Source organism: Coenobita brevimanus, chromosome 60 (assembly GCF_032717465.1).
Source record: "Coenobita brevimanus isolate Jiangsu-jjx chromosome 60, ASM3271746v2, whole genome shotgun sequence".
NCBI classification, from domain to species: domain Eukaryota; kingdom Metazoa; phylum Arthropoda; class Malacostraca; order Decapoda; family Coenobitidae; genus Coenobita; species Coenobita brevimanus.
The window spans coordinates 31,211,921-31,234,417 of NC_137013.1; the positions used below are offsets into that span (position 1 = coordinate 31,211,921).

Consider the following 22,497-nt stretch of genomic DNA (forward strand, 5'->3'; position numbering starts at 1 on the left):
AAAATATTAATAATTTCTTTTCATGAACTTGAGTATTTTTTCTGTAGATAGATAAATAGATTGGAAAGTAGAGAGATAGATAGATAGATATAGATATAGATATATGGATGGGGTTATGAGAGAAGTAAAATCATGAGTAATGGAGAGTGGGATGACATTGGCAGTGAATGGTGAAGGATGGAGTATCTCAAATTTGATGTATGTAGATGATGCAGTGCTGCTTGCAAGTAGCAGACAGGAGATTGGTAGATTGGTGGAGAGTTTTGCAGATGTCTGTGAGCATCATGCCTTGAAAGCAAATCTAGACTAAGGAGATGATTGTTAATAGAGAAGATGACTCCCAGTGTGGTGAAGAGAGACTTGAATTAATGAGGGAGTCTAAGCACCTGGATGCAGTGACAGAAAGGAGAGGTAAATGTGAAAAAGAAGTGGAAGGTCGAGTGGCACAGGGAGGGAAAGTGACTAGTGCTATAAAGGCCCCAATAAGAAGCAGAGGTCTGAATGTGGTGTGAGAGGCTTACAAGGAGTTTTAGTGTCTGCTCTTAATGTATAAGCAGAGGTCTGAGTGTGGTACAAGAGGCTTCCGTGAAGGAGTTTTAGTGCCTACTCTTAACATATGAGTGTGAGACTGTGATGTGACACAAAAGTTAAAAGTCAGAAGTAAGAACAGTGGAGATGGAACTGTTGAGGAATGTGTGTGGAGGGCAGAGAGTGGATAGGATAAAGTATACAGTAATTTGATTTGTGAAAGATGCAGAGTAAGGAAGTCTGTGGACACCAGAGTTTAAGAGTCTGTGCTTGGATAATATGATCATGTGGAGAGTATGGGTGTGAGTTGTAAAAAGGGTTTATATGAGTGAGTTTGAAGGTTGGAGAAAGTGTGGGAACTGATAAGAGATGAAGCTGACTAGATGAATTTTGTGCATAAGAGTGTGTGACCTGGGTTTGGCACTCTTGTTCAACTTGATAGTCATTGGATTGACTCTGTCATATAGAGCTGCATCTACCCCATCCTAGAGTGGGGAAGGAGGTCTGAATGGTGATGATGATGATGATGATGATGATGATGATGAGAGTGAGGTGCATGAGGTATGTAAGTACTGTATGCTTTGATGTGCTGCACATAGTAAGATCATAGTAGATTGCTTTTGACTTTTATGTTGTGTTGGTATTGAAGCTGGGAGCATATAGCAATTGTTTAGACATTCTCATGATTCACAGGTCAAACTGGCAGACCCAGGACTAGTGAGATATGACCAGCGAGATCTACACTGGATACCACGGGAACACCACTTTCATCCAACTGGTGCCCTCACAGACCCCACCACTGACACCTGGGCCTTTGCAACAACATTGTGGCAGATCTTCTCTTATGGGGAATTTCCACTGCAAGGTGGGTGGCAACATGTAGCAGTGCAAGACAGTAATGGCCAATTCCATTTTACCCCTTTTGAGGTGTAGGGGCCTGAGGATTGGCTGCTGTAATCCAATACATGTAAGTGTGGATGTTCAGCCAATTTCCTTTGATGGCATTACATGACTGAAAACTTCCAGTCACCTCTTGGGGATTGAACCTGTGCAGAGCTATCACAATGACTAGGAATAAAGGCAAAGGTAAAGAAGATAAAAATTTATTTATTTTTTTATTTTTTTACTGTATACGGAAGATGTGCAGATTGGCCTGGGATGAAGGTAGAGTCCCAGAGGACTGGAAGTCAGGTTAATTATTCCTTTGTGCAAAGGAAAAGAAGAAAAAGAAGTGTGTGGTAATCATAGGGGCATTTGTCTTCGTAGTGTAATAGGAAAACTATGTAGTAGGATACTTATTGACCAAGTTAGGGAAATAACAGAGGAATTACTTGGAGAAGAACAGGGAGGTTTTAAGAAGGGGAGAGGTTATGTACAGGTACATCAGATATTCATTCTTAGATCATTAGTGGAAAAGTTTCTAGAGAAGGGAAAGAAGTTGTATGCGGCCTTCGTGGATTTTGGGAAAGCATATGACAAGGTGGATAGACAAGGAATGTGAAAAGTATTAAGGATATATGGAGTAAATGGGAAGTTGTTGAATGCCGTCAAGAGTATGTATGAGGGTGCGAAGGCTGCAGTGCTTGTGGATAGTGAGCTGAGTGAATTTTGCTATCTGAATGTTGGATCGAGACAGGGATGTGTCATGTCCCCGTGGGTGTTCATTTTGTATATGGATGGGGTTATGGGGTTATAAAAGAGATACAAGGTAGGGCAGTGGATGTTAAAGTGACCCCAATAAGAGAGGGCAGTGTTTGGAAACTTCCTGTACTGTTGTTTGCAGGTGATACTGTATTGTTAAGTGAAGACGAAAGGGAACTGTAAGGCTTAATGAATGAGTTTGGGAGTATGTGTAAGAAACAGAATCTAAAGGTGAATGTATGGAAGAGTAAAGTCATGGTCTTTGAGAAAAGTGAAGTCAGTGAATGTACAGTGAGGCTGGTTTAGGAGGAAATTGAAAATGGGAGTGCATTTAAGTTCTTGGGTGTTGTGATGAGTAACGATGGAAGTTTAGAGGGTGAAGTGCTTGAAAGAGTATGACAGGGAAGAATGGTTGCTGGTTCTTTGAAGGTGATGATAAGGGACAAGGAAGTGAGCATGGAAGTAAAAAAAGTCACTGAATGACAGTATTGTGATAATTCTAACATATGGAAGTGAAGCTTGACCCTTGTTGGAAGGACGCAAGTCAAGAGTGAGAGTACTGGAAATTAGTTATTAGAGAGGAGCATGTGTTGCTACATGGAGAAACAGACTGACAGATGAGGAAGTGAAGGAGCACTGTGGTGTGGATGTGGATGTGATAGAAGGTGTTAGGAGAAATATTTTGAGGTGGTTTGGCTATGTGGAGAGGATGGAGAGCAAGAAACTAACAAGGAGAGTGTATGCGAGTGAGGTGGAGGGGGGGGGGAAAGGGAGGGGGAGGCTGAGGATGAGATGGAGGGATGGAGTGGAGAGGTATATGAGAGAGGGAGGTGTGAGCTGGGAGCAAGGCAGTGAAGTAACATTGGACAGGGCAACATGGAGGCGATTTGTTTGTGGCCACCCCTTATGGGATTGAGGCGTCTGGCAATAGATAGATAGACTTGTACTGACACAATGCTGTTATTCAGGACTATGTGTATTGCTTTGTAAATATTGAAGGAATCTGTACATTATGCTTCTCTTGCCAGGAGCTGATATGGAGGAGGTTCGAAGTCTGTATGCCACAGGCCGCCTGCTGTTTCGACCAAAACCATGCCCCCCTGACCTGTACAAGGTGGGTGTTTGGGTTTGGCAGTTTGAAACCAGTTTTCTCCTTCAGCGGTAAAAGCTAGAGCCATATCTTTGTCAATTAGGGAGGCTCTTAGACAACACTACCATTTAATTTCCTGAATTTGGTACAAAAATATCATACAGGCTAAACAAATCCGTAAGGAAGAGGTGTAAGCTAATGAGAAAGTGGATCCAGGGTGGGATAATGTATCTTACCATTAAAGCATTACAGCCTCATAGCTACATTGTAGAAATATACTTGAACAGGAAGAGATCAGGACACTTCTCTGCACCTAAAACTACTAGTATTTTACTTATTCTTATCCTTTGCTCTATTTCCTTCACCATCATCATCAGCAGCAGTAGCAGTAGCATCATACATACAGTAAATGGGTTTTGTGAGATACAAAACCAGCAACAACAAAAGCATAAGAGTAGGCGAGTTATCAAGAAGTGCTTTATGACAAGGGTCATGTGTCCATTCATTCATCATTCAAGCTGTCACATTCTCAGCTCCTCACAAGTTTTTCTTTTGCTTTGGTTTTATTAATGTGTTTCTTTATAGCATTTTTTTCTTTTTTTTTTCTTTTTAATTTTTCTGACTCTGGGCATAGGCTTCACAGCCTGCTCCCAAGGCCCAGTAGTCCTCCTACATACCACACACCTCTACATGTCACCACTTCAGTGCTAACACCCACTGTCCATATTGAATACATGCTAGGGCTGTCTCATACAGGACTGGTGTATTGGTATTAGCGGGGGTATTTTTACGACATGTCGGTGGGTCTTCTGGTAGATCGGTAAAATCTGATTTTAATGAAATTCAAATCCTTAAACTGTTCCCTGCCCCAGCCAGGATTTGAACCTAGGTCTGGTAGGACTGCAGGCCACCTCTCTACCGATTGAGCCACCACCTCCCCCTCCAGCTGTGTTCTGGTCGGTTACAATGCAGACTGTTGACTGAAAAACTGAGCATTTGATCCCACCCAAGAGCACATAGCTTGACCTGGGATGGGCACCTGGTCACAAAAAGCTAAATATTACAACAAAGTCCTCTAAATAGGCATCACCAAAGCCCCTCAAAAGAGGCATACACAGCACAAAACATCAATAATTCCTGTGGAACAGAGACACTCTCTCAACTGACTTTTAAAAAAAGGGTTTAGTTGTCTTGTGGGTCTCCATACATATGTCACCCACTCCATATTCTTAAAAATAATCCCTTCCCTAAACTTTCCCTTTCCATTGAAGGAGTTTTGATTTCTATCAGTATCCAAACAGATTCCCTTGGAAAGGAAGGGAGAATGTTCAGGTTGGTAGCCCTGTTAAACTAAAACAACATATACCTGCCGATATTTAGTATGGTGGAGCATTAGATTTATAAACTAATACATCAAAGCACGCATATCTTATGCTGGATAATGAAAGCACAACACATTTCAGATGTGGGAGGTTGCCACCACATCCATATTGTTGGTTTGTATTCAGCCATAGATGCCATTCTGGCAACACCACTGCAGTGTTCACTCCTCAAGACAGTATTTTGATAGTAAATTATATTTGAGGAATATAATTGTCTTTAATGCTGTTTTTCGTAAGTGAAAGAATTACTTGTTAACGTCCGTCTCATGTACTCGCATGGTGGTGCTCGCTTGTTTTTTCCAGCTGGAAGACATGAGCCGAACCATTTGTGTGACTTTTGTGACAGATTTTCCTTTTCCAGGCAAATTAACAAGCAAAATGTTTCTTGAAAAAGGTCACTGTGTGACCCTGGCCATAGTGCATAAGATTTGTCAGTGTCAGATCATATAAGACTGGATGAATATGAGAGGTAGTACATCATCTGCTCTGTTTATGTCTGGCTGAACATCTCAGCTGACATGGGTAACACTTTTAAAGAGATACAAATAGCATTTAAAAATCAATATAATGTAAATATTATAAAGAAAATTGTACAGTACCTCTTATCGACATTTTAAATATATTTAAGACAATAAACTACAAAAGAACATACAAAAAGTGCAAAGGGATTTGTGAAGAAACAGGTCAAATGATTCCATCAGGTTCCAATGATTTTGGCTGCTCAAATGGAAGACCTTGCCTTTCGAGCAGCTAGGATTTTTTAAAAAAATACCAGTTCAGTGGAGGATATCCTTCCCATGCATCTAAAAGGGAAGCAAAAGTTTAAAAATACAAGCAGAACATGTCCATACCTCACATTCTCATTCATTCACTTACTATAAGGAGCTAACTTCTTGGCCCACCATGCCTCCTCCCACCCTCAGTCACAGGTACAGGTACTTTTTTCACCACCCTGTGCATACCATCTCAGTTACCCATTGATCAACAGCCTTCATTATTGCATATACTATTTCATAAATATCTGTATGTTATTTCTTATCTTTTACCAGGCTGTAACAGTCCCATTTGCACTGCTTTCATTCTTGACTCTTCATATTCATGGTATATCAAACTCTTACACCCATACTTTACCGAGGACACTAGCAGTCCATCTTGCAGTCTTATTGCAACCACTGTTTTCAGTACTCTGGTGCACATTAAAGGAAGACATCATGGCAGTAAAAAAGAAATGACATCCTACTTCATGTTCCCCCCTTTAAGTCCAGTGACATAGTTTTTGTTTTATTCTTGCACTACACCACATGCACTTTACATATCACACAACATACAGTACCCCACTACATTTCAAGGGTTAATGCCAGCAAGGGCATGCGGCCAGAAAATTTTGCCCCCACCACCTAGTGGTGGACTTTTGGGGGGAGGCGTGACGGGGGTTCCATTGGCATAGATCGTGGTCCGGGGCAAGATGGGGCTCATACCTATGCTAGAGTGTACAGGACATTGCGGTTTTCAGCATGCTGCTTCCATCCAATAGAGAAGGGCCCGAACCTGGGAGTAGTGCCCCAAGAGGCTGCCCTATCAGTGGTTGCATAATGACAGGGCAGTTACAGTGCCAAGGCATGCTTGGAGGGTGTCCTTGTAGCTGTCCTGGCAGGGTGCCCCGAAGCCACTGCCACAGCCACTGGTAAGGCTGGTGGGCTAGGGGTCCTAGATCCATTGCCTGGACCTGGGACTGTGCTGTGGGTGGGGCCTGTGGTATGTCTTTTCCCCTTTATTTTTACTGACTATGACTAAGTATAAAAATAAGCTTCAGAGCAAGCCTGAGGACATTAAGTCGCCTAGGGGGATGAGAGTGCGTTCATGGAATGTAGGAAGTTTGAGGGGTAGAGTCGGGGAAGTCACTGAGGCATTCAGTAGGAGGTGGGTGGATGTGGCATGTTTGCAGGAGGTCTGGTACAGGGGTTCCGTTTTTAAAGGCTCCAACATGCTTGCATGCGTCGGCCTTGGTCACCTAATGGCGGCTCTCCATGCTGAACGATCCATTGCAGCCTCCCTGTTCAGTCCCTTAACCCTGAGGTCACACTTAATGACCTCGTCCCATGTCTTTCTCGGTCTACCCCTCGTAACCCCACCCCCAATATTAACACTTCTCACCTTCCTCACCCAATTATCATCCCCCATCCTCTCCACATATCCAAACCATCTCAATCTGCCTCTCCTCGTGACAACACCAATACACTCCAGTCCCATCCTATCTCTCAACTCTTCCATTGTGAACCCAGCCCCCCCAGACCTTGGATGCAGGGACGCACAACACATCCACCTAATCATTGTCATTTCTGTACGTCTGAGCCGGCGAATATCTTCCTCCTTCACTGCCCAGGTCTCACTACCATACAGCATTACACTCCTAACACATGCTGCATACAAAGACCCCTTAGCACGTAGGGAGAGTCCTCTCAATGTCAGGAGAGGCAAGAGCTCCCTGAACTTCTTCCAACCACTTCTCACCCTAGCCACAGAGCTAGCTTAAGCCCCACCTCCAGCACACAACATGTCTTCCAAATAACAAAATTCTTCCACACACTTAAGAGATTCATCAACAGGTTCAATTCTTTCTATCTATCTATCTATTGCCAGACGCCTCAATCCCGTTTGGGGTGGCCACAAACAAATTGCCTCCACGTCACCCTGTCCCCCGCCATTTCACTGCCCTGCTCCCAACTCACACCCCCCTCTCTCATATACCTCTCCACCCCATCCCTCCATCTCATCCTTGGCCTCCCCCTTCCTCTTCCCCCCTCCACCTCACTCACATACAGTGCTCGTCAGAAGTACCAGTATCAAGCGCCCAGCGTCCGTCCTACGAAACAAACCTTTCAACATTGAAAAAACATATAAATAACGCATTTTATTTACCTTTAGTGCTACGTAGGGTATCCTTTACGCTTCCTCACGGACCTGAGACGTCTTGGAAGTGAAAGGGCGAGATTCCTGAGGTGCTGGAGGGGTATTTTGTCACTTTTGTTTTATCTTCATTGCTTCCACAACTTCTATCCTACTGATTTCTTCCTGTCTTCTCACCTCCCTCCTTCTCCCAGCCATTCCCCAGCCACTTATACTCGCATTACTTCCATCCTTTATGTTCAACAATTCCTTAAAGTGTTCTCTCCATCTGCTCACTTTTTCTCCCTTCTCCACTAGTAATCTACCATTTTTATCTTTCACTCCCCTGCCAACTTCACTTCCACCCTGTCTTACTCTTTTCACCTCCTTCCAGAACATTTTCTTACAGTCCCTCCAATTTACACTCAAATTCCTTCCAAATTCCTCATCCACTCTCTTCTTACTCTCTCTTACTAATCTTTTCACCTCTTTCTTTCTACATATAACTCTCTCTTCCGCCTCTCAACTTCTTCCACGCCCCTATTTCTCATCCATTCATTGTATGCTTTCTTCTTTTGTGCCACAGCCTGTCTCACCTCTTCATTCCACCATGCCGCTCCTTGCACCCCCCTCCGTCTTCTCTTCTTCCCACACACCACATCACATGCTGCACATATTTCTTCTTTCAGTTGTTTCACGTCTGACAATCTCCACCTGCTTTCCCCGACAAGGCATACACATAAAATCAGCATTATCTCGCAGTCTACCTCTGATACCACTACATCTCTTATTCACCCATTTATCACAAACACCACACAAGATGGAATTACTTCCCTCGCCCTTGTGGCAAACTGCACATGGCCACTCTCCCTCGTCTTTGACAGTACCGCCACCAACCCTAGATATCATCACTTTTGTTTTATCTGCATTTACCCATAAGCCCTTATGCCCCATACCGTCTCTCCACTTCCTAAATCTTTCCTCTGCCTCCCTTTCGTTCTCTGCAGTCAGCACCAAATCATCAGCATACAACAACTCCCACTGGAGTCCGTTTCTAAAGTCATGTGAAAGGGCTTCAGGTACCAAGACAAACAACATGGGACTCAAAACTGACCCCTGATGCACACCAACATTCACGGAAAACCCATCACTCAAATCTCCATTCACTCTTACCTGGGTGTGAGCACCCACATACATAGCCATAACCACCCTAACCAGCCACTCCTCCAAGCCAAGCTTTCTTATTGCCCACTTCACCACCTCACTAGGGACTCTGTCAAAGGCTTTTTCCAAATCAACAAAAACAAAATAAAAATCCCTTTTCCCACCAATATATTTTTCCTGAAGCTGTCGAACAATGAATATGGCATCAGTGGTCCCCCTACCTGGCATAAACCCAAACTGCATCTCATCAATATTTACTCTTTCTCTAATCATACCTTCTAAAACTCTCTCCATTATCTTCATTATCTGATCTAAAAGCTTTATACCTCTATAATTTCCTCTTTCCAGGGCATCACCCTTCCCTTTATACACAGAAAGATTGTTGGGAAGGATTGCTACTGTAAGTTGTTTTGGCAGGAGGGGACAGACATTTATGAGGGTATGGGTGTGTTGGTTGCAGAGAAATGGTGGAATATGTTATGAATATTATGAGCGTAAGCGATAGGATATTAGTGATAAAAAATTTTGTTCAGTGGGATGATGATTGCACTTATATCAGCATATTTTCCACAGGCAGGCATGAATGAGGTAGAGAAGGATAGATTTGGGGATGACTTAATACATGTAGTAGGTGGTTTGGGGTATGATGAGATAATGGTTTTGGGAGGGGACTTAAATGGTCATGTAGGTGAAGCAGCTGAAGGATTTGAAGGAGTACATGGGGGATGTGCATGTGGTACAAGAAATGCGGAAGGGGAAAGGATACTCAAGTTTGGGGAGGCAGTGAACATGATTGTGTGCAACATGCATTTTAGGAAAAGGGAGAGTAGGTTGATTACATACGAGTCTGAGGGAAATAGCAATCAGATTATTTTCTGGACAGGAGGGCTGATAGGAGGTTAGTGAGGAATGTTAAAGTTTGAAGCGAGGAATGTGTGCAGCAGCGCAGATTATTGATATGTGACATGGTACTTAAAGAACGAGTGATAAAAAATACGACTTACATACCTAGGAGGAGAATATGGAAGCTGAAAAACCAAGCAGTAATGGTTGCTTTTTACAGTGAGATGAGGAGAGTGGTGGCTGAACAGAGAGCCATTGACAAAGGTGTTAATGAACAGTACAGACCCTTCAAGAACAGCCTCTTGAGAGTTACTAATGCAATATGCGGTTGGACAAGAGGCCCACCAAGACATAAAGTAACTTGGTGGTGGGATGAGGGTGCAGAAGCTGCAGATAAGGAGAAGGGAAGGCTATTCCAGGAATGGAAGAAGGGTGGTAACAGGGAGGAATATTTGGCTGCCAAGCATATGGTTAGAAGAGAGGTATACAGGGCACAGTCTGAGTCACAGAGACTTTTACTTGATAACCTAAGTTGTGTGGAAAGGAAGAATATGACATTCAAGGTAGCAAATCATTTGAAGAGGGATAATTGGGATATTATAGGTGAGCAGTGTGTGAAGAATGATGAAGGGAGGGTAGTGGAAAGCAGTGAGGATATTAAAGATGCATGGAGAGAGCATTATAGCCAGTTGTTGATGAAGGAGTTTGACTGGGACAGGGAAGATTTGAAGCTAGCAGATCCAGTGTTTGGCTCTTGGCCTTTGATTGATGCTGCTACTGTGAGTGAGGCAATTGGCAGGATGTAGGTGGGGAAGGCAGCAGGTGTGTTTGGGTCGACTGCTGAAATGTTGAAGGCCTCAGGAGATATAGGAGTGAGGTTAGTCACTGACCTGATAAATATGATCATATATGAGTATGTTGTTCCAAATGATTGGCTGATGAATGTAATTGCAAATGTGTACAAGGGGAAGGGTGATGTCCTGGAAAGAGAAAATTATAGAGGTATAAAGCTTTTAGATCAGATAATGAAGGTAATGGAGAGAGTTCTACTGTAGAAGGTATGATTGGAGAAAGAGTGAATATTGATGAGATACAGTTTGTGTTTATGCCAGGTAGGGGGACCACTGATGCCATATTCATTGTTCGACAGCTTCAGGAAAAATATATAGGAAAGAAAAGGGAACTGTACCTTGTTTTCGTTGATTTGGAGAAGGCCTTTGACAGAGTCCTTGGAGAGGTGTTGAAGGTGGGCAGTAAGAAAGCTTGGGATGGAGGAGTGGGTGGTTAGGGTGATTATGGCCATTTACAGTATGTAGGTGCTCACACCCAGGTAAGAGTGAATGGAGATTTGAGTGATGGGTTTTCCGTGAATGTTGGTGTGCATCAGGGGTCAGTTTTGAGTCCCTTGTTGTTGATCATGGTACTTGAAGCCCTGTCACATGACTTCAGAAATGCACTTCCGTGGGAGTTGTTGTATGCTGATGATTTGGTGTTGATTGCAGAGAATGAAAGGGAGGCAGAGGAAAGATTTAGGAAGTGGAGAGATGGTATCGGGCACAAGGGCTTAAGAGTAAATGCAGATAAAACAAAAGTGATGATATCTAGGGTTGGTGGCGGTACTTTCAAAGCAGAGGGAGAGTGTCCATGTGCAATTTGCCACAAGGGCGTGAGAAGTAATTCCATCATGTACATTGTTTGTGATAAGTGGGTGCATAAGAGATGTAGTGGTATTAGAGGTAGACTGCAAGATAATGTTGATTTTATGTATGCGGCGTGTCGTGGAGAACAGGTGGAGATTGTCAGGTGTGAAAGGATTGACCTTGCTGGTGAGTCTCTTGAGAGTGTGGAAGAGTTTTGTTATTTGGGAGACATGTACTGGAGGTGGGGCTGGAGCTAGCTCTGTGGCTAGAGTGAGAAGTGGTTGGAAGAAGTTCAAGGAGCTGTTGCCTTTCCTGACATTGAGAGGACTCTCCCTATGTGCTAAAGGATCTTTGTATGCAGCATCTGTCAGGACTGTGATACTGTATGATAGTGAGACCGGACAGTAAAGGAAGAGGATATTTGCAGGCTCAGACGTACAGAAATGACAATGATTAGGTGGATGTGCCGTGCGTCCCTGCATTCAAGACCTGGAGAGGCTGGGTTTACAATGAAAGAGTTGAGAGGCAGGATGGGACTGGAGTGTATTGGTGTTGTGATGAGGAAAGGTAGATTGAGGTGGTATGGGCATGTGGAGAGGGTGGGGGATGATAATTGGGCACAGAAAGTTAGAAGCGTTAATATAAGGGTTGGGGTTGCAAGGGGTAAACCGAAAAAGATGTGGGACGAGGTCATTAAGAGTGACCTCAGGGTTAAGGGACTGAACAGAGAGGCTGCCATAGATCGAGCAGCATGGAGAGCCGCCATTAGGTGACCAAGGCCAGCGCATCCAAGCATGTTGGAACCTTCTAAAACAAAAAACGAGAATGATCACCAGATGATATTGTTTACCTCAGATAGGCTATTTGTGGAGGAAGGATCAAATATAGCTCTCAATAACATCCTCTTTACAAGGTGGCTATCCTAGGATAGACCCTGAAACCTTTGCCCAAAACTGGACACAGTACAGTATATAAAAAAATAAGTACCTGTAAATAAATAAAAAAGCTGAATAAAAACAAATAACAACAGCAGGAATATAATGAAAAAATGTCATTGTATTGAGGAGTTATGGAATCCATGTACTCAGGCCATCTATGGAATAGCTAATGGCTTTGGTTGGTTAGGAGTATTAACAGGTGCCAGAACCAGCCATATGATTTCCCTGCAGTTGCTGAAAACTGTTGACAAAAGAAAATTTATGATGTGTACAAAGATGTGTAACAGTGTGAAAACATGGGTTTTCTTTATCATCCCTGTACTGGCTGTTTTATTTCTTTGAGTTTCTATATTGTCTACATCCGTTACACATTTACCTCCTTCCTGTCACCATACTTCAGTAAAAGTACCATCACGAGCAAAAGTTCATTGATTCTTAACTGCAGTGTGGGGTGATGGGAAGTGATAACAGTATGAAGCACACACCAAAAGAGTATAAGAAGGGAGAATAATCTCAGATGGTTGGAGAGCACTGAGAAATATGAAAGGCAGCATTCAATGCTGGCAGGGAACTGTCAGTGAACTTTTGATCATGATAGTACTGGTACTCTGTACTGTGCTTGAAATATTGCACTAGCTCAAGACCATTCATATCAGGTTAGGCAGCTCCATAGCACTTTTCTTTTAGTGATTAATTTTGCCTTATACACTTTACTGTTCTTGCATTCGTTAATTGCATAATTTTAATATGGGCATAGGTTCCATAAGTACATACTGTACAAGTAAATATACCAGGTACTGAGGTGAACTAGTAACAAAGATGTACTAGTGAGCCCCCTGAAGAGACCCTTCAGGCACATAAGTCTTCAGTCATTAGAAGTTAATAAAAAAAAAAAAATAACACTTTGATTGAAAAATCACTCATGATGCTAAAAATAAGCAGTTGCAATGTGTTATGTCCCAATGTGATGTGTTTTCCAGCAGTTGGGGAAAAAATAATTGATTGTGCATGCAGTTGCATTGCAGTTGCAGATCTTTATTGCATAATAACTAATCATCAGAAAAAAAGATGTAACTTTGTCCAACAGTCCTTAGATATTTGGTGAAGTATCTGAACAGAAAACATATTTAACACTCCATTTCATTTCTGATTTATGATTACATCACTTGTTAGAAATCATGCATGCTGGTATAGCAAGAATAATAATGGAATTATATATTCACTCATTGAGCCCCAAGAAAAATTTATCAGTTCAAGACTAAGAGCATTCATTGCCAAAGAAAATAAGACCAGAATGGCAAAAATTGGACAAGAGATAACAGAAGCATAATACAGGAAAGGTAAATAACTTTCTTCTTAGAAATGCAGTTGCATGGACCAAAATTTTTTTCCAGTTGCAGAAAAGACCACAGTGGGACATTATTTTTAGCATTAATCATGATGCTTAATAAATGTTTATTGACGTTTTAATGTATTTATAATGGTGACAAGGCAATAATGCCTGGGGATTCCTTAACAGATGATAGTATGGCATCAAGTCTCTGTCTCTGTTCATCAGCACATCTAAGTTTTGGTCATCAGAGCCCTCCTGTCTCAGGTCTGGTACTCAGGTAGCCAGGTATTGATTGATTTCCCCTTCTCATAGGGAGAGGGTACAGGGTTCATGTTATTGTGCCACCAGCCCTTAACTGTTACCATAGTTCTAACCCCTTCAGCACAGTGACAGTTTAAAGTGTTTTTGATAACTTGATATGTGAGTGAGATGGAGGGGGGGGAGGGAGGAGGAGGCCAAGGATGAGATGTAGGGATGGATTGGAGAGGTATATGAGAGAGGAGGATGTCAGCTAGGAGCAGGGCAATGATATGGCGGGGGACAGGGCGACATGGAGGCAATTTGTTTGTGGCCACCCCTTACGGGATTAAGGCGTCTGGCAATAGATAGATAGATAGATAACTTCAGATTTATGTACAGTACCCTCGCATCCAAGATGGTAATATTATCGCCTGAGGGTGCCGTCTAGCATGAGAAATGTCTTGGACCAACACAAGACCTTATGGAAAAATTAATATTGTCACAAAATCTTCGAAGAGTGCCCCTAAAAACATTAACCTAAACCTATTTTGGCACCAAAACATATTTCTTCACCTTGAAAGTGTGTGTTTCTCAGCTTGTTATGTCCAGCTTAGTAGCTCAATTATCTCCAGCTTAGTTGCCTGAGGTAGATGGGTGCTTCACGGGGTTAGCAGACTGTTTCCTAGGCATGGTTACGTAAGGAAAGGCAATAACCTAGGAGCAAACACTGAGTGCAACACGCGATAAGTGTATCCACGACAGTCTAGTGAGGGAGATAAAAGCAAGCCTCATCACCTAACCAGATGCCAATGTTTTATTGAACAACATTGCAACCACGTCACTCTTCCGGGCGCAAGAACTGTGTTGGACTAGCTGAGACTGTCATAGTTGTATTCTCATCGGATTTCGGTCATTATGAAACGCTGGCTCCGTATTGGATGTATGCAATCGTTGTACAGTATAACAATAAATTGGATTATTATTTATGGTCTCTGTCTTGGACGCAAACATCATGGATAAACCTGCCTTGGACGCAAGGGTGTATTTATTTTTTATTTTATTTATTTATTGTGAAGCTGTGGAGAGAACCGTTCTAGTTATGGGTTTAGAAATAGTCTTCATTAACCTTTTTGTGGACTGATGTCTCATGCTATATTGAATAAAAATATCTGGTGATATGAAAAATAAAACACAAAGTATGTCTTCAGATTGAAGGCCTTTACAGGGACGGAGTTACTGGTACATGTTTGCCAGCATCCTGTAAATGGAGCTTCACATCCTCCATGTGAGAGATTGAATTTATATTGAAAACCATGCCCTTCAGCCAAACAGTTTTGCCCACTAAATGAAATATGTCTCATTCATTTTGAGGACCACTTTCATATATTGTTTCAGATATGCTGTTAACCTCTTGGAACCCATGATGCACTTGCTGCTATCAGATGATTTTGTTCAACTTCGGAGATCTCTTCAGTAGTTATGGAGCTTACTGAAAACTATGCTGTATCTGTATCAGACTCTTCCAGCTCAAAAAGTGTCCTCAAAGCTAAGTAAAACTGTCTGGCTTCAGCAGGAAAATAACAAAGTATGTCACTAGACTGAAGGGATTAAACTGGAGGCATTTCCTCTTGGTAGAAGATCTAACTCTCCCCTCCCCCATGTTGGGAACCACCTCCTCATAGCATATTTCTTGTAGGGTCCCAAACAAACAAGAATGTGAGTATGATTGTGTGCCAGAGTACAGTATGGTAAGTGCCTGAGGAAGTCACAGGTCTGAAATGTTTTGTATTTAGATGCTTACTGGTGTATGTACTTTACCTTCTATGTTGAATTATTCAGTATCTCGGGTACTTTATTTTCTTCACATGTAAGGTCTTCATTTCTGCTTTCTACAATCCTAAAGGGATCATAAAAGTGACCTTTTTCCTATACCAGTAACAGTGGACATACATTATGTGAATGTTTTACAGGTCATGATACGTTGTTGGAGTCCTGATCCCCAGGCTAGGCGACAACCCCAGGCAGTGATGCGAGATGTCAATCAGATACTCTACCAAGGTACTGTGTGTGTGCGTGTGTGCATGCATGCGGGCAATGCATCTTTATCTCTTTTCTGTTGTTGCTTCAGTGGTCACTGCTCCTCGAAACTGTCAGCGCACATCCCTTCACCATTACAGTGGGTGCATGGCACCTGTCCAGTAGCAAATTTTCATTCATTTCCTGTCCAACTCTAATGCAGGAGTTAACCATTGCTCCCAGTCCTTCATGTATGAACAGGTCAGCTCTGGAACTGTCTTCTTCTTTTTGTATTTTCTACTGCCTTTGACTTACAGACTTATACACAATGTATCCAGGCATCATGAAATGAACAGATCTTAACCCATAGATTGTTTAATTAAAGGTATGGAAAGTGTCAAATGTGTTTATTTTTTTAATCTTAAAAAAAGAGGTCATGGAGTACACTATATCATTATCATGTTCCTGATTCACCAAGTTGTCTGCCATTTTTAAAGAGAGTGACTATGACACTAGCTGTCTTGGTGGCTGGCCCCAGAGGTACCAGATAGTATTACAGTGAAGGATTTATCTTTAGCACACACACTATATTCATAAGTATTTTTACATTTTATTTTCTAATATATATATCCAGTCATGTATGGTGTAAAAATGAAAGGAACTGACACTTATTTTATAACAAACAAAAACACTTGACTAAATGTATGGTACCAGCCTACTCTATTATCACTGAATTAAGTGGGCCGAGTTGCCAGGTACTGTACTAATTTATTTAATTTCTCCCATTTTCCATGGGTTCCCAAGGACTGATGACCAAGCAGGATTTTTAAATACCCAAGGGTATATATACATACTAAACCTTGAATGATGTGCTTCAAAGTGAGAAATGTACACACTAATCCACCACAGGTTAAAATTTGGCTCTCAGTTTTTTTTCTTTACTTGGAGAAATCAATCTTGCAGTCGTGTAGCTTTTGGTTTCTTCTTACTTGCATTAAAAAAAGAGCACTGCATCCCCTGCATATTCAGATTTGAGATACTCCATTCTTCACCATTCATTACCAATGTCTCTTCACTCAAATAACTCATTTCCTCTCACCTCAGCCTTGGCTTGTGTCATATTGGTCTTCATCACTGTTTGTTGTTGAAATTGTTTTTTCTTTGGACTGTATGTTCACATACCCATAATGTATCTTTAATATTCCAGCTAATTCACATTCCTTATTGAGCCAGAATTATATACTGGTAACAATTATTTCTCATTATCCTCTTCTCATGGTAATGATCCACTTTTTAAACTCCATCAGAATTCACAGCATTTTTCATTTCATAACCAGGCTTCATAAAATGCCTCCTATATCAATCTGTTATTGTACAAAATTTTGTTTATATGAATCTTCCATTGTATAAAAATTTTTACTTACATGAATTCTCCATGAATTCTTTCCTCAGTGTTTAACTCTAGAAAGACCCATGCCTACCAGACAATAGGTCAGTCTGACGAGAGTGAAGAGCAGAATGGTGAAGAGGAAGGTGAGGAGAATGATGGTGGTGATGTGGATGAAGAGAATGCATCTGTATCCACTCAGGTTACCACAATCACCTACTCTGATGGTTCTGCTGCACAGGTGAGTGTTGATGTTGTTGTTGCTGTTGTGGTCCCAGGCTTATTTGATTATGAACCTGGTGGACTGCAGGCTGAAATTGTCTTTCTGTTGTTCACCATCCTCCTTTTGGGGGATAGTTAGAGATCTTTATAACCAAGCTTTATCTCAATACCACAGTGTGAAGGCCATCCCTCTCCAGTGGTGATAGATCTATGATGGGTGAGTTTGTGGGACTGGATATGTATTTCAAAGATGCAATACTCTACCCCACGGCTCATTCCAGGTATTATCTCAGTACCACAGTGTGAAGGCATCTTCCTCCAGGGGTAATAGATCATTGGTGGGTGAGTTTGTGGAACTGGATATGTAGTTCAAAGATGCATTACTCTACTCCATGGCTCATTCTTTTATGTGCAATTACATGTTCTTGTAGATCATATTAAGTGCAGTTAGAGATTTTATGTGTTTTGAGAATCTTCGTTCCAGTCGAATTGAGCTGGTGCAGTTTATATCCAAGGGGTGGTTGGGGTTTACTGATCACGTAATGCCACTCATGAAGGAGTGAGGCTGGTCACTCATCTAAAATGTCAGTACCAACTTGCTTAGCCCCGGGCTCGTATGCATCTCATGGGGCAACACAAGATTGGATGATGGATGGGAATCTTCCATCTCTGCTGGGATTTTAATTGTTCATATTGGTTTGTTGAAAAGTGTTGTCAATATGAATAAGGAGGAAAGTAGATGTTACACGTTTAAAGCTGAAAGGTGAGAATATGGATGAAACAGCTGTTTTTGTGTAGTGTTGTGAATGTACAGTTGAATTCAGAAGTCCATGGTACAATGGGTGGCATGTAATGTAGGATGTGATAACAGTTAAGAGTTTCTGTGTCACAGAATACCTGGGGCAGGATGTGCAAAACTCTGTCAGAAGGCATCCTTAAGGCTGGCCTCATATGAAATATGAAAGGCGGCCCTACGGCTGCCTCTAAGGCCCATGCACAACGACCCCTTGCCTTGTCCTAAGGCTACTTAAGTTTAGTGCATTGGCCTTAGCAAAGGCTAGCCATAACTGTAGAGAATGTTTTGAGGGAAATCTTGTGCATCAGCTGAGACCATGCCTGCCAATCAGATGGCAGAACACAGAAATGCTGGGCCAGTCACAGAGCTTCATAAATCAGCTGGGAGTGAGAGGCAAGAGCGAGTGTTTATGTTACCAGCAAAGTGGGAAACCTGTCATTGTATAGAATGCCCAGGTGAACTATACATGCCTAAAACTTCAAGACAATGTATAAAATAAAACCATCTGTACACATTTCCAAAGTATTCTGTTGATTACAGAGTTTGTTTTAGGCAGCATGTGAAACGACCAAACTTCAGCAAACAGGCAAACTGTGAAATCAGTCATTTCATTTATGTAAGGTTAATTTAAGCTGCAGTTAGGTTAGTCTGGGATAAAATGGGCTAAGTTTTGGTTTGATTAGATTAGGTTAGGTTAATTTAAGTAAACACTTAACATAGTGTTCTTCTACATTAAACTAATCTAACATGACCAAACCTTGCCTGACCTAACTTAAACTTAACCTAGATTATCCCAGCCTAACTCTCTGTTGTTTATCATATTATACTTTGCCAAAAAATGCTAGACATTCTACAGAATACTTAGGCATTCTATTAAAATCGCTAGGTAAAGTATATAAGGTCAGAATGAAATAAGCTTATGTCATACTTTGCCCCACAATGCTAGACATTCTATAGAATACCCAGGCATTCTATGCAAAACCTTAGTTTCACACAGTGCCGGTAACATCACCAAGCCATAATATGACTGCATGGCCATGTAGGAGTGCAGTACAGAGAAAATAAAGGCCAGAAGAAAACCTCAGACATCAAGAAAATGGGGTTGGACAGAACACAGAAGAGGACAGTGAGGAGAGAAATGCTGGAGACAAAAAAGGCCCTTTTAGTTGCCTCTTATAAGCAGCTATACTGGGGATGTATTTTTTCCCTCCCTCCCCAGGGGGACCCAAGGACTTCAGGAAAATTTTATAGTACAGGTATATGGAAACCCTCTAGTCTCTGTCCTCCTCTGCAAACCACTGGAGATCTTAATTTTCTGAATCTTTTTCTGTATAAAGCTTCTGTCACACGTGATATCACTCTGGATACATTTGCCTGATGTATACCACTAGTATCTTCAACAACTGAAAATTACCACTAGCATAGAACCTCTGGATTGCCAAAAATTGTTGTGTAGGCAAGAATGGCACGAGAGTGTAGTGTGACACTCCCAGTATGAGGCTCAAGTCTGTTAAACGAAGGAATTTGCTCCTGGGGAGGCGATTTTGTTTCAGTGCATGTTCATCACATATGTCATGGGAGTTCATTGGGTCCAAGAAACCTCCATTCCCTTTGCAAAGCACAATCTATTTCACAGGCAACCATCAACTTCATATTGAGATAAACAGTAACAAGTTTGGTCCGGTTTGTGCTATAGAGAATATAAAATCAGAGTTACTTTATTTACGGGCCTCAATATGGTAAGGCTGCTCTAAAGCTCAGCGGCTGAGGTGGACTTACCAAGGCATACCCTCCTGTAGGTGCTTCGTGTATGGGCCTTAGCGACCTACAGTCTTAAACCACCCAGCTTAAGGCCATGTGCAGCCTTAAGGCTGTTTGTGCATCCAAGCTGTGCTTGGCCAGACAAACTGGAGTTACTCTACTGCAGGAACAGTATCCAACTGAACTGTCTGACACATCCTTAAAATAGTGATCAGATAAGTTTCACTTAAATATTTCCTTCATATTTACAAGGCTATTTCAAGACTGTTTACAAGGAAGTTCTGAACCTGAGAATGGGTGAGATGATGTATTGTGTACAGGAGAAGGGTGGCATTTGGTAAATGGAATGTGAAGGAAAAGAGCTGAAATAGTGTACATGAAGGAAATTATGGGTGTGTTTGAAGCTCAGAATGTTTGAAATATAGTAGAGTTCACAAATAGATCTTTTTTTAAATAAATGCTGTAATTGGTTCTGTTATGATTAGGACAACTAATATGATTAGGACAACTAATATTTAGGTACAGCTAGTGCGAGACATTTGTATTGAGCAGCAGCTAAGTCGTGGCAGACTGCAAAAGTTTATATTGTTGCATTTTTCTCTCTCATGATTGAGATAACTGAAGTATTCAACTGCAGGAAATCCAGTTCCAGCTAATTTTATTTAGCTGAGGGTAGGTCTTGTGAGCCTGATTGGGTAAATATACTTTGTTGCCAACTGGCTTTCAACCATTTTCAGTTTAAAGCATTCTAATACTGTACGTGGATTTTGTTATTATTTTATTTTTTACTACTAAATATTGTACATGGGTTTTTGATCAGCCATTATCATGTTTGAGGGCCATCTATTTCTCTTGCCAAAGTTCCATTTATTATGTGCCTTTAACAGTGTAGCTTAACTATAATTAGTGGTATATATATTGTAGTAATTAAAGAAAAGCATGATGAAGTAAGGCTTGCCGTTCGTAAGTGGTATTGCACACTGCATTTATGTATGGAAATATGGTAATCTGTTGAAAATTGTCTGAGATTAATTCATCTTTTTTCAGGTGACCCTTACCCAGTTGACTGACATGGCGGTTGATGACCTGATATGCATGAAAGTCCCCCAAACTAATATGCTGTATAATATCACGGACAATGGTTTCTCCACTGCACCTGCTCCATCCCCTACCATGGCCCGCAGCACCTTGGCCGAGATGCTGCTCACACCATATGCTGCTCACTGTCTTACAGAAGTCTCCTCCTCCCCACCCACTCAGCCTCTTCAGCTTGATAAGGGAGATGTCGAGTTTGTATTAAAGATAGGCGAGGTGAGAAGTTAGGTTCTCAGTGCAGTGATATTCATTAGATTTCGTATATTCAGTTCTTATTAACTTGGTAACATCAGAGTAGATTGATTTGAACACATGGAAAAGTTAGAGAATGTTTGAATGTTAAGAAAAAGTTGCATGTAGAGAGGTTACTTTAGAATAAGGGAAAGGAAGTAAAGGAAAGACTTTGAATGAAAAATTAATGCAGAATTTTCTGAGATTAAGAAACTGCTTTAGAAAGAGATACAAAAGTATAACAATGGATGTGGGAGACTGTGTGAAATTGTCTGTCTGTCTATCTATCTATTGCCAGACACCTCAGTCCCATATGGGGTGGCCACAAACAAATTGCCTCGACGTCGCCCTGTCCCCCGCCATTTCATTGCCCTGCTCCCAGCTCACACCTCCCTCTCTCATATATTGTAAAGGATGGAAATGGAAGAATAGCAAGAAAGAAAATGAATTAAGTAGTAGATAGAAATTCTACCATTTTTTGAAAACTCATGGATAAGAACGTTAGCACAAAGCAGTGGTAAATGTAATTAGATGATGAGGAATAATAAAAAATCATCATCCATCATTCAGACCTTTTTTGTCGCATCAGGAGCATGGGAACCTGGGGCTAGCTACTCAGTCTTGACATTTAAGGCAAGGGTGACCTGCCTCTTTCACCACTGAGTGGCTTTATGTGACTAATAAACTTCAATCACCCCTCAGATATAAACTCTTCAGGCTTGATCTGGTTGGAATGCCTGACCAGCTAAAGCACCAGGCATCATTTGGTTATATGGTTACTACCCAATGTAGTACCAGTAAATGGTTTCCTAGATTACAGGAAACCATTTGGTTTGTCACTCAGTCTAGAGTCACCTAGAGGCAGTGATACGTATTCATTATAGGCAGTAGTATGTATCTCATATCACAGTGTGCAGGAGGTAGTGTTGGAGACATACACAGCTTCTCACTAGGAATATCAATCCACTTGATGTATATCCACAATCATGTTGTTCCAGACCATTAAGAATCTCTTAACACATGGTGAATCACAAACAATTTCTTTGTAGTCCAGACGATACAAGAATTTCATGATATGAGCAAGTTAACCAAACTTTTTTTTTTTTTAAACGCAAGAAAGAAGGAACCAAAGGACGGAACCTGCAAACCGTTCCTTCCAAGAAAAAACAAAAACAATACGAGAGAGAGCCAAATTCAAGATCCCTTCATTTCAAGATGCCTGGACACTCTGTGTTTGAAAGACTGGGGATCATAGGAAGTAGGAAATACAGACAGAGGGAGACAGTTGCAGAGTTGACCTGTTG

The 22,497-nt window shown here is 41.6% G+C and overlaps 1 protein-coding gene across 1 annotated transcript in view; it reads left to right on the top strand.

Moving 5' to 3' along the window:
- Positions 1–22,497, top strand: part of hop (tyrosine-protein kinase hopscotch) — a 271,133-nt gene that overhangs the window by 148,106 nt on the left and 100,530 nt on the right. Inside the window, exons 13-17 of the mRNA XM_080275140.1 lie at positions 1,222–1,393; positions 3,198–3,283; positions 15,656–15,743; positions 17,154–17,329; positions 20,915–21,178. Of these exons, the coding sequence (XP_080131266.1) occupies positions 1,222–1,393; positions 3,198–3,283; positions 15,656–15,743; positions 17,154–17,329; positions 20,915–21,178 (786 nt within the window). The remainder of the gene's footprint in view (positions 1–1,221; positions 1,394–3,197; positions 3,284–15,655; positions 15,744–17,153; positions 17,330–20,914; positions 21,179–22,497) is intronic.